Raw genomic sequence first — 12164 nt, 5'->3', positions numbered from 1 at the left:
ACTTTTTATGAAATACGTAAAGTTCTAGAATTATTTTACAATTCGTAAATATATCTTTTTTCTTAAAAACGATACAAGAAGTTACATAGTGATCGAATTCTTAAAATATCCGGTGACCTTGCTTTCAGTGAGAATAACTCCTAGATATCTGTGCCATTGGTACAAGATTTTTTGTCCAAATTCAGCAAATTTTTACCTTTAATATTATAAGTCATTAGCGTAAACTTCATCATTCTGCATCAATCTCCTTCAGAGACAATTGAGAAATGGTTTAATTTTAGCACATGCTATCTCGAAAACTATTGATTTGTGGATCCATATTTATATAACTTTTAAACCTTAAAGTTCGTCGACGTATTTAATTCACACACTGTATAATAACTCTTATCATTATGTTCCATATTTTGACTATCTGCTACAATGATTCGTCTCTAAATATTGTCATCAATCAATATAATAGTGTCTAAGAATTTGTAAATATGATTTTAAAATTTTCCATTTTATTGCAGGATTACCTAAGGCAGAGCGAGCAGCAACTCAACGAGCTGGACAAACACGGACAAGAGAAGAAGCCCTCCTCGAAGGTGGGGAGTCAACCGAGGTCAAATAGTTCGCCCTCGATGGATTCCAATAGATTTGACGCTGCCAACGCGATCAACACGCCATGCTACGTGCCAGGAGGTGACATACTGCCTATTCTAGTGAGGAGCGAGCACAGCGTGAGTCCCTCTAATGGAGACGCCTACAACACAAACATCTACACGGTATATAAATGTTTGCTTTTGCTGTATGTAGAACTGCATACACACAGCATATAGGATGTTTGCTGAGCAATACAGAGCGTTAGAGAAGTGACTTTTAGGTCATTTTAAGAATAAAACTTCGTATAAAATTATCGTGGTTTGTAGACTTCCATGACAGTTGTCAATGCTTTAACAATTCCTGCCATGTCTTCGTTTTAGATTCTATTACAACTCTTCTTCGTTTCCAAATTCCAGGTAGTTTTAAGTCTTTATCTCGTTTGAAATTATCACGATTTTTCTGGATTCCCTTTGCTTCTCTATAGCCTTGTCCACAATCTTCCACGAACAATATTCTATTATCACTTAGGCCCATAAAATGCCTTGTTGTTGAGTCTCCCTGTTTGTTTAATATATTATTTGCTGCATGTACATGAGACGCTGTTATAGCAGGGCCTTAGAGCATATCATTCTGGCAGATCGTCTTGGGAAATGCTGCCTTTACCTTACTCGAAGTGCAATATTAATATTGTGTGTGCCCTCAAGAGGCGACGTATCTTCAGTATACAGGGATGGCCAGAAGTACGGAATAAAATTCATATCTGTTGAATGAGTTAATCTTTTTTAAAACACCGAAACACGTTAACTGATTTTGATTTTTTCCCATCTTTTGGTTATATAATAATTAATTTTTCTTCAACCCCCTAACCCCCACCGACCCCTACTTTTTTTGAATTGGAAACATAAGGCATGATCGAGCTCTTTGAAAAGCTTATAGAAAACCGAATCCAGCAATACCAAATAAACAAGTTTTATTTTTTCAATAGCAAGGTTTTTAGGGTTGTATAAAACACCTACTTAACAAGTGAAATAAAATTTAGTTATCTTCAGTGTTATCCTCCATGAACTTGCACATAATAAAATAAAGAATTTGAAACTGTACCTATCACTGCTAACGCAAAAAAGATATATTTTTTATGTTGCGTTTTTTTGGCACCACTTACTTGCCAGGCTTTCTGGTTAATTTTTCGCTTTAGTTGTAAATTGGAGTTCGAAACGTTACTATTGTGTCAAAATCAAGTTATTTACTGAATTGCAATGGTATTGTCGGAAAGGCAACGCATCGAAATCTTGATATTGCTTGGATGTGGAGACAAAATAAGAAGTCAGGCTGAAGTGCGCGATTTATTTAATGCGAAATATCCCGAAAACCAAATCTCGCAAGGGACAGTTAGTAAAATATTTCACAAATTTGAGGAACACGGTACAGTACAGACTTTGCCCAAAACTGGACGGGCACGTGCTTTGAATGAAGAAAAGAAATTAGACATTGCATTAGAACTTGTTGAAAATCCTCATACTTCAACTGTTTCATTGGCCCGCAATCACGATGCTTCTCGAACTGCAATTCGAATGTTTCTGAAACAAGAGAAATACCACCCCTATAAGGTATGTCTTGTCCAAGAGCTTTTGGAAGACGATTATGATAGGCGATTACAATTTTGTGAGGAAATGATGAGACGGTGTGACGACAATAATGGTTTTCAACGAGACGTACTTTTTTCGGATGAAGCTACGTTTTATTTAAATGGAGTGGTTAACAGGCACAACTATCGCTTTTGGTCCCAGGAAAATCCACACTGGACATGCGAATCGCATACGCAGCATCCACAAAAAGTTAATGTATGGGCAGGTATCATCAACAACAGAATCTTGGGCCCATTCTTTTTTGAAGAAAATCTTACTGCCGCACGCTACCTGGATTTCCTAACATTTGACCTGATACCTGCTCTAGCTGTGATTTTCCCTCATGAAATTGATCCAGATATACCGAATGAAAGAATTTGGTTCCAACAAGATGGCGCTCCCCCACATTTTGGTATTGATGTTCGAAGATACTTAGATGAAATGTTTCCAAATCGCTGGATTGGTAGACGGGGTACAGTTGAATGGCCGCCAAGATCCCCCGACTTAACACCCCTGGATTATTTTCTTTGGGGATATTTGAAAGAAAGAGTCTACCAGGACAGACCGGATAATATTGAGAATTTAAAGAACAAGATTAGGGCGGAGATGCATAATTTACCAGCTGAAGTCATTCAGAATGCTGTGGACAGCTTTTACTATCGTCTTGGAGAATGCCAAATAGTGAATGGAGGACATTTTCAGCATTTGCGACATTGAGTTTATTTTTGTAAATTATCTAGTTGTTTCAATTTCTAAATGAAAAAAAACTTGTTATTGAAAAAATAAAACTTGTTTATTTGGTATGGCTGGATTCGGTTTTCTATAAGCTTTTCAACGAGCCCCCTCATGCCTTATGTTTCCATTTGAAAAAAAAGTAGGGGTAGGTGGGGGTTAGGGGGTTGAAGAAAAATTAATTATTATATAACCGAAAGATGGGGAAAAAATCGAAATTAGTTAACGTGTATCGGAGTTTAAAAAAAATTAACTCATTCAAAAGATATGAATTTTATTCCGTACTTCTGGCCATCCCTGTATATCCTTGAATATAAAATAGATAGTTTGTTGCCAAAAACCTCTCATTTCTCTTTAAATATCCTTCCGGTGACTTGTTCAATATTTCTGTTATTGTAATCATTTTTTCTGTTAGCTGATCATTCTGAGTGTTCTGAGTGTTCGATGTACTAATGCACCCTATTTTAAATTAATTTTTTTCCTTTTCAATTCTGAAAACGACATATCTTAGTAGTTTCTGATTTAATATTTTACTTATGAAGAAAAATTTTTTTATTAATAATAAATACGTGAGAAAACTAATACCAGGTGTACATTTTGATCAGTTTATTAAGATGGTCAATTATCTATTGACCCTTAACCTCCAGTATATTTGATTTTGGTCTCCGCAATCATTGACCTTCTGCATCCGGTGTCTTTCACCTTTAATTTCCGTTGATAACGTTTTATGGTTCTTCTTCTCTAACTATTTCGAAGTTTTTAGAAGTTTCCGACGTATTTCAATTCCTAATTTTATGTATTTGGTCGTTTTTTATGTATTTCGAATGTGATTTAACTATAATTCACAGTAGATTTGAACATTTTTATACAGTCTTGTTTAACATATCTTGCTGTATTCTAAAACCGGTTTGGTGCGAAATAAGATAAGTCCGAGGAGATAGTTTTCCTTGTTTTCAATGAGAAAAACGTGATTTTTGCCGAAGGGGTTTTCTTTGATTCTTTAATTTTCAAATTAACAACAGTTTTAAGATTATAAAGTTAATTTTACAGCCGCTTCAAATTGTGAGTTAAAAATGCTCATTTAACCCGTCCATCTAGGAAAATTATTCTACCAACCGCTCTTAACCTTTTTCATCAGTTTCTTATTCTGAGAATTGGGCAAATTTGGAATAACATCTTCCAGCATTTTATACTATTAGTTAATACAGACATATAAGTTATGTTAAACAGACTCAAATTACTTTGATTCATTTAAAATCTGTAAATCTTCTACTGGAGAAATATTTTTCTAAACTATTTTTCTAAACTCTGTATTTCTATAAACTCAATTAACATCAAGTAATTGAAATTCTTTAGATACTAAAATTATTCGAGTCTAATCAATAATTTCCAAAGAGCTGTTTTTACGTATTTATAATTTCATTTCCAACACTAAAATTTACACACTTTTTGTAAATTATAAATAAGTAATTTATTTGAATTTCTCCTTTCTTTGTCTTCCTAATCAAACCTACTTGCTTGGAATCCATTTAAATATTTTGTTATCAACATATCAACTATAATTTTCATAAATGCTGTAAATACAAACTATATTTTTACTGTCAATTAGTTTGATGTTAGCAGAAATACAATTTTTTTGCATTTGATGTACAGAATTTCGTTCGCTTCTTCTGATATGTCTGTGTAGATAGATACTTAACCCCCTCCTTTATAATTTCGCTTTGCTCATCTAGTTTTTGCTAATATCTATTATTCTTTTCTAATTACTAACCCACGAAGGACTAACTAAGTAAGATCAAGTAAGTAATAACCAGTATTATTCGATTAAGCTTGTTATTACTTAAATTTCAATCAGAATTCAGCATCGGAACAGTATGCGCCTGAAATTTATTTGAAAAAAGTTTAAGTACACTTAGAAAATACTTATTATTTTATAGATTTCAGATAGTAAACATTGAATTAATTGTAATTTAATATCTTGCAAAGAGCATGCAAAAACCACAAATCGTACTAAATAGGAATTTCGTTTTTATCCACACATTTGCATCGTTAACCATCTTTTAAATAGAAATAGAGTGACCGGTTCTGGAGACAAGTAAGTAATAAAAAAACCGTTTTTAAAAAAGAAGTATATCACAAAAAATCTGACTGTAGCCGATTTTATAAAAAATACTACAATTTAAAAGATATAAATTGTCGCATATACAGGGTGGTCCGTAAGTAATGGTCCATAGAGACACACTAGATTTTTTACTTCAAAATATTACGATTGGAGCCAACATGCCTTAATAAAATGTTGATAACAAAAAAGATACAGGGTGTCAAAGTTGGAAATTAAAAATTGAATTTTCGTAATAATTATAATATTTTTGAGTGTATGAACGTGAAAATTTAGGGGTAGATGTTTCTGTATACGAGAAATCATAATTTGTTATCTATTTCGATGTATCTTCTAGAGGGCGCCACATACGCCGTGTTTATGACGTAAATACGAGCATAATTTTTTTATCCACAACGTTAACGCTTCTTTTTTTTAAAAATCTTAAACCTACATTATTTTCGTGAAAAAATGGTATACTTGTCATTAGCTCTAGAAATTGTCCGTTTTCAAGAAAAACGCATTTCAACAATCTGCTGCATGTTTCATTACAGGAAATTTTATCGTAGTGTGCGACAATGCCAAGACAGTTTTGACAATTAGAAAAAATCATTGTGACAGTTAGCAATTATTTCAAATTGTATTTATTAATTTTTGGTAAAAATCAATTAAGTATTTAAAAGAAAATAACGAATTATGCCGAGACATAATAATTTCTCGAATTTGGAAATGAGAGATATGACGGTTGTTTATTGTCAACAAAATTTCAATGGACGTGCTGCGCAACGTGAATATTGCCGAAGATTTCCAAACAGATTGCAACCTGGTAAACGACTGTTTCAAAATCTATTCAGAAACTTAGGCGAAAGTGGTTCATTTCGTCCTAAACGTGATAATTTAGGTCGACCAAAAATGATTACGCCTGACCAGGAAGACGAAATACTAATTCGCATTGCAGATGATCCACAAACTAGTTCAAGACGATTAGCTGCAGCCACGGGAATTAATAAAACATCAATTTTAAAGACATTACATGAAGAAAAATATCATCCATATCATTTTACACCAGTTCAAAATTTATTACCTGTCGATCTTCCTTCAAGATATCAATTTGCAAGTGATATTCGGAACAAGCAGAATACTGACTATACATTTGTCAACAGAATATTGTTTACAGATGAAGCGACATTTACTCGCCGAGGTATTTTCAATTTAAGAAATAAGCATTGTTGGGAAGTTCAAAATCCTCATGTAACTCGAGAACGGCACTTTCAACATGAATTTAAGATTAATGTTTGGTGTGGGATCATTGGAAACCATTTTCTAGGTCCATATGAGTTGCCAGGAAATTTAAATGGTACAAGTTATTTAAATTTTTTAGAAAATAGCTTTGTTGATCTATTGGATGCGTTACCACTGAATTTGAGGCAAAATATGTGGTTCATGCAAGATGGCGCTCCGCCACATTTTACTCATCAAGTAAGAACATATCTAAACCAACACTTTCCTGAACGTTGGATTGGCCGTGGTAGTATATTTCCTTGGCCGCCACGTAGTCCAGACTTCAACCCTTTAGATTTTGGTGTATGGGGCACAATGAAGGAAATTGTTTATAAAAACACTATAAATACTCGCGTCCAACTTTGGCAAGAAATTAGTAATGCCTCAACTTTTTTTGATCCAATGGTATTATTTAATATTAGACGATCTTTCATAAATCGTATGGACAAGTGCATCGAGGTGAATGGTGGACATATTGAAAATTTACTTTGAAACATTTCCTATTTTTCCTTAGGTACATATTCAGTTTTTTACTTGTTAAACGCTTGATAAAATCATAGTTTTGTTTAATTAAATTTCTCCTTTAACTGGTTTTGTAAATAAAATTTATCAACTTGATAATTTGTATTTTAATGTGTACAAAGGGATAATGTTTAATTGTCAAAATTAATGTTTTCATTAGCGCACACTACGATAAAATTTCCTGTAATGAAACATGCAGCAGATTGTTGAAATGCGTTTTTCTTGAAAACGGACAATTTCTAGAGCTAATGACAAGTATACCATTTTTTCACGAAAATAATGTAGGTTTAAGATTTTTAAAAAAAAGAAGCGTTAACGTTGTGGATAAAAAAATTATGCTCGTATTTACGTCATAAACACGGCGTATGTGGCGCCCTCTAGAAGATACATCGAAATAGATAACAAATTATGATTTCTCGTATACAAAAACATCGACCCCTAAATTTTCGCGTTCATACACTCAAAAATATTATAATTATTACGAAAATTCAATTTTTAATTTCCAACTTTGACACCCTGTATCTTTTTTGTTATCAACATTTTATTAAGGCATATTGGCCCCAATCGTAATATTTTGAAGTAAAAAATCTAGTAAGTCTCTATGGACCATTACTTACGGACCACCCTGTATAACGGGTGATTCAGTTTGGTATTCGCGGCCCTGTATCTCTTTTATTTTAACAAATAGCTATAACAAACCCTATATATTTTTAATTCGCCACTCAAACTCTATCAAATGACATTATTAGATTGTCTCTATGGTAACATATGTCAAAATTGCTATAATCAACTGTTTTTGTTCAAATGCCACACTATATGTTTTTTTATCAGTTCTGGAAGATATTTTTTTTTCTGCGTTCAGCTATGTAAGCAAGTTTGCTAGAAAAACAGGAAAAAAGATGAAGCTTTAGCTTCGTAGCTTTATTCTGAAAAATGATAGCCAGCTGCGGAAACAAGTTACTATGTTTTTTAAAATAACATATTTTATTTTTAATACGATAATAATATAACAATTTAAAACAATACGTATTTCAAATGTTCAAAATGACCTCCATTTTCTTCCAAACACAGTTTGTTTATCACTCCCTGTCTACAAACACATTCTAGTGTTTCTTCAGTTAATCTCCGACATTCTACTCTTATTCTGTTTTTAAGGTCGTCAATATCATTTAGGTAAGTCCAATGAAATAAATCTATAGGTGTGAGATGCGGAGATCTAGCAGGTCATTTAACATATTTATCGAATGTTCTTCATCTCTTGCTCTTCTGGGTTTAAAAACTCTTCTTTTCTTTTGAAAACTTCCATCTGCCGTCAAATTCCTGGCTAACTTCCCGAAAATTTTATCTGACGGAAGTTGTCTCTGCGGGTATAAATACCTGTCAGCTTTAATGTCTTTCGGCCCTCTCCGTAAATTAAAATCATATCTAGTTTTCTTGGTTACTGTAAGTATTCATGTTATAATTAGTTATAGATAGAATAGGTAGGTAAAATGTCAATTATTTTGACAAACCGTTATTTAGAAACGTCAAAATTCAGTTGTTTCCGCAGCAGGCTATCATTTTTCAGAATAAAACTACTGAAAGTCAATCTTTTTTGCTATTTCTAATGAAACTATAGACTTCTTTATTGTATAGCTGAACGCAGAAAAAATATATCTTCCAGAATTGATAAAAAAATATATAGTGTGACATTTGAACAAAAACATTTGACTATAGCAATTTTGACATATGTTACCATGGAGACGATCTAATAATGTCATTTGATAGAGTTTGAGCGGCGATTTAAAAATATATAGGGTTTGTTATAGCTATTTGTTAAAATAAAAGAGATACGAGGCCGCGAATATCAAACTGAATCACCCGGTATATTNGCGTTCAGCTATGTAAGCAAGTTTGCTAGAAAAACAGGAAAAAAGATGAAGCTTTAGCTTCGTAGCTTTATTCTGAAAAATGATAGCCAGCTGCGGAAACAAGTTACTATGTTTTTTAAAATAACATATTTTATTTTTAATACGATAATAATATAACAATTTAAAACAATACGTATTTCAAATGTTCAAAATGACCTCCATTTTCTTCCAAACACAGTTTGTTTATCACTCCCTGTCTACAAACACATTCTAGTGTTTCTTCAGTTAATCTCCGACATTCTACTCTTATTCTGTTTTTAAGGTCGTCAATATCATTTAGGTAAGTCCAATGAAATAAATCTATAGGTGTGAGATGCGGAGATCTAGCAGGCCATTTAACATATTTATCGAATGTTCTTCATCTCTTGCTCTTCTGGGTTTAAAAACTCTTCTTTTCTTTTGAAAACTTCCATCTGCCGTCAAATTCCTGGCTAACTTCCCGAAAATTTTATCTGACGGAAGTTGTCTCTGCGGGTATAAATACCTGTCAGCTTTAATGTCTTTCGGCCCTCTCCGTAAATTAAAATCATATCTAGTTTTCTTGGTTACTGTAAGTATTCATGTTATAATTAGTTATAGATAGAATAGGTAGGTAAAATGTCAATTATTTTGACAAACCGTTATTTAGAAACGTCAAAATTCAGTTGTTTCCGCAGCAGGCTATCATTTTTCAGAATAAAACTACTGAAAGTCAATCTTTTTTGCTATTTCTAATGAAACTATAGACTTCTTTATTGTATAGCTGAACGCAGAAAAAATATATCTTCCAGAATTGATAAAAAAATATATAGTGTGACATTTGAACAAAAACATTTGACTATAGCAATTTTGACATATGTTACCATGGAGACGATCTAATAATGTCATTTGATAGAGTTTGAGCGGCGATTTAAAAATATATAGGGTTTGTTATAGCTATCTGTTAAAATAAAAGAAATACGAGGCCGCGAATATCAAACTGAATCACCCGGTATAGTTTTTCTTGACTATTTTGCTGCTTGCTATTCTTCTGTAAATACTAACATTCATGAATATCGTATACTTGCTTTATATTTTAATAATAGTTACTATTATTGCATTAAGTTAATCAAGCGTGTGCTCTATGGGGTGTAAAAATATTTCGGATTTAAGAAAAAAACTGAAAATCTCCCTTATCTTTCGTTATGGTCATTTCTGTTACTGGCATTATAAGCGAATTTTTGCAACTTTCTATTTTCGCAGAATAATTTTCAGTCGACTTGTTATAATTTTTATTTTACTTCTTACATCGTATTTAATATTCAAACTATATTAAGAAAAATGATAATGGTGATGATGATGATGATGCTGATAATAATGACGATGATGATGATAATGATAAAAATTAAAAGTTAAACACGGCCTTTGATCAATTATTATTTATTACTCAAGAAGTATTAAAAATTAAACTTAGTGCACTGCAGTTTTCTCTTAAATTTGAACAAAGACCAACCAGTGGCATCGAAATTAGATAAAATTTGCCTTCTTTCAAAAACTCAAGACGCATAACAAATTTGATTGGAAAAACTCTATCCAAATCGGTAAAGTAACATTCTCATAAATAAATATATTTTTTTATTAGGTGAAACCACGTCGAACCTACCTAATTGCAATGCTACAAGTTAGGTTTTGTTTCAATTTTGGGGGAAGATGGTAGCTGTATAATAAGTAAACCATGTTGTACCTGGTTTAATGTATGTCTTCATTGGTTCTTTTGTACTTGACCAAACATAGTTTTTATTTTGAAAAATCATAAATTCTTTTGGAATGATTATATGTAGAAAAAAGCAAAAATTTTTTCTTTGTTTTTTTTTGGTGGGGAGGGCGGTTTGAGAAAATTCAAACCTGGAAATTTGTTTAACGGCATTGTTACACCCATGTGATATAATACGTAAAGAAGAATCCATTCATCCATCCCTCTTTCTTCAGCTCTTGAAGATGTTGAGAAGTTTTCTTACTTTGATACCGAAACAGTCAAAAGTTCCTTCAAATCTATAAAGATATTCTACAACACCAGAATGATTATGCATGTATATTTCATTTTTGAGCAAGTGCATAACCCCCCTTCATCCACTGTGCAATTTGAGTAGTTACTAACCATCTAACATCGAACTATCCGAGTGAAACTCCAAACTCTTGCAGGTGGACAACGACAATCCCCCGGAGATGTGCGACAGCGCCTGCCAGACGAGGGAGAGCCTCTTCACCACCCAGGGCTACAGTTCGGGAAACAGCAGTCCCAACCACAGCGTGCACACCAACTCACCCCCCGCTCCCTTCAGCACCTTCGGCTACCAGAAGGACAACAAGTTCAAGGCGGAGGCCAAGATCGAGATGGTTCCCCAGGGGGGTCGCAAGAACAAATACGACGACATGCGGAGGCCGTACAGCGTCCAGACGACCAAGTCGGCGCCGGACGTCATCGTCACGCACTGACAGTTGTTGCGCGCCGAGTGGGAGCCTTACAAGAGGAGGCACCCACGGCAATTCCAAAGGACGAATTCCACGGAGTTGTTCAGCGGCGGGGAATGCTGCGATCACAGTGAAGAGACTCAAACATATGACTCTGATTTTTATACGTAATACAAGTTTAGATCACGTTTCTTTAATAAGAAGAATAAGACAAAGACAGCTCCGGGTTTTGGTTCTTTTGTGTATTTGACAATCTGAGATTTGTTATGTAATAGCATTATTTTAACTTTGCACACATCTTATGTACGATGTTCTTGATAGTATCGGTGAATATAACAAAGTGTTATTGGCATCAACGATTGGATGAATATGGGGTATTTTAAAATAAATTCTGAAAGGTTATTTTGCTCTTTCATTTCAACAAACCTGCCTCCTCAAAACAATCAGTACAAAAAAAAAGGAGTTAGTCTTTGCAAAGAATTTAGTATATCATATATCCAAAATAAATGGTACAGAAACCGAATATTTACAACAATAATGAATTAACTGATGTTATTAATTTATGGAGAGTGTCATCAGAGTGTTGGATGTTTATTTATTCTCTGAGACATAAAATGTATAAGAAACGTCATAACTGTTACAAACAAGTTGTTAAAAAAGAAATTACATTTTAACAAATATTTAAACACACGTAATATATAAAAAACATAAAATATATAAAACATAATTTAAAAAAGATTAAATAAACGTTACAAGTAATGTTTAATTAAGTATAAAAATCTGCGGTAGGTACTATATAAGCACTTTTCAACAAGATACAATTTTAGATTGAATTTAAAAGCATTTACACTTTCAATATTTTTTAAATTTTCTGGAAGATTGTTAAACACTTCGGCACCAATCCGGCTTGGAGCTTTAAAAGTAATATTTACTCTAAAGTAAGGGATACGCAAATCATTCTTTATTCTAGTATTTATGTTATGG

The 12164-nt window shown here is 33.1% G+C and overlaps 1 protein-coding gene across 2 annotated transcripts; it reads left to right on the top strand.

The window, feature by feature from the left end:
- The first annotated feature begins 445 nt into the window (after positions 1-445).
- On the top strand, positions 446-11582 carry LOC108915147. Of its 2 annotated transcripts, none has more exons than XM_018721114.1 (2): positions 446-719; positions 10911-11582. In XM_018721114.1, the coding sequence occupies exons 1-2, from the start codon at positions 480-482 to the stop codon at positions 11202-11204; spliced, it is 534 nt and encodes a 177-aa protein (XP_018576630.1). In that variant the 5' UTR covers positions 446-479; the 3' UTR covers positions 11205-11582. The 2 variants fall into 2 exon arrangements, with proteins under 2 accessions (XP_018576630.1, XP_018576629.1); XM_018721113.1 differs by having other exon boundaries at positions 452-764.
- The last annotated feature ends 582 nt before the right edge of the window (positions 11583-12164 follow it).

This window comes from Anoplophora glabripennis, unplaced genomic scaffold, assembly GCF_000390285.2.
Source record: "Anoplophora glabripennis isolate ALB-LARVAE unplaced genomic scaffold, Agla_2.0 scaffold1141, whole genome shotgun sequence".
NCBI classification, from domain to species: Eukaryota; Metazoa; Arthropoda; class Insecta; order Coleoptera; family Cerambycidae; genus Anoplophora; species Anoplophora glabripennis.
Note: the sequence above shows the minus strand (reverse complement) of the source record. Positions and strands in the feature narration are given on the sequence as shown.

What these genes read in the sequence shown, in the direction of transcription:
- LOC108915147 (XM_018721113.1), top strand. Translation starts at nt 480, where the DNA reads ATGATTTTAAAATTTTCCATTTTATTGCAGGATTACCTAAGGCAGAGC. An exon ending in ACAACACAAACATCTACACG is followed by an intron (nt 765 to 10,910) that starts GTATATAAATGT and finishes AAACTCTTGCAG; the next exon opens with GTGGACAACGACAATCCCCC.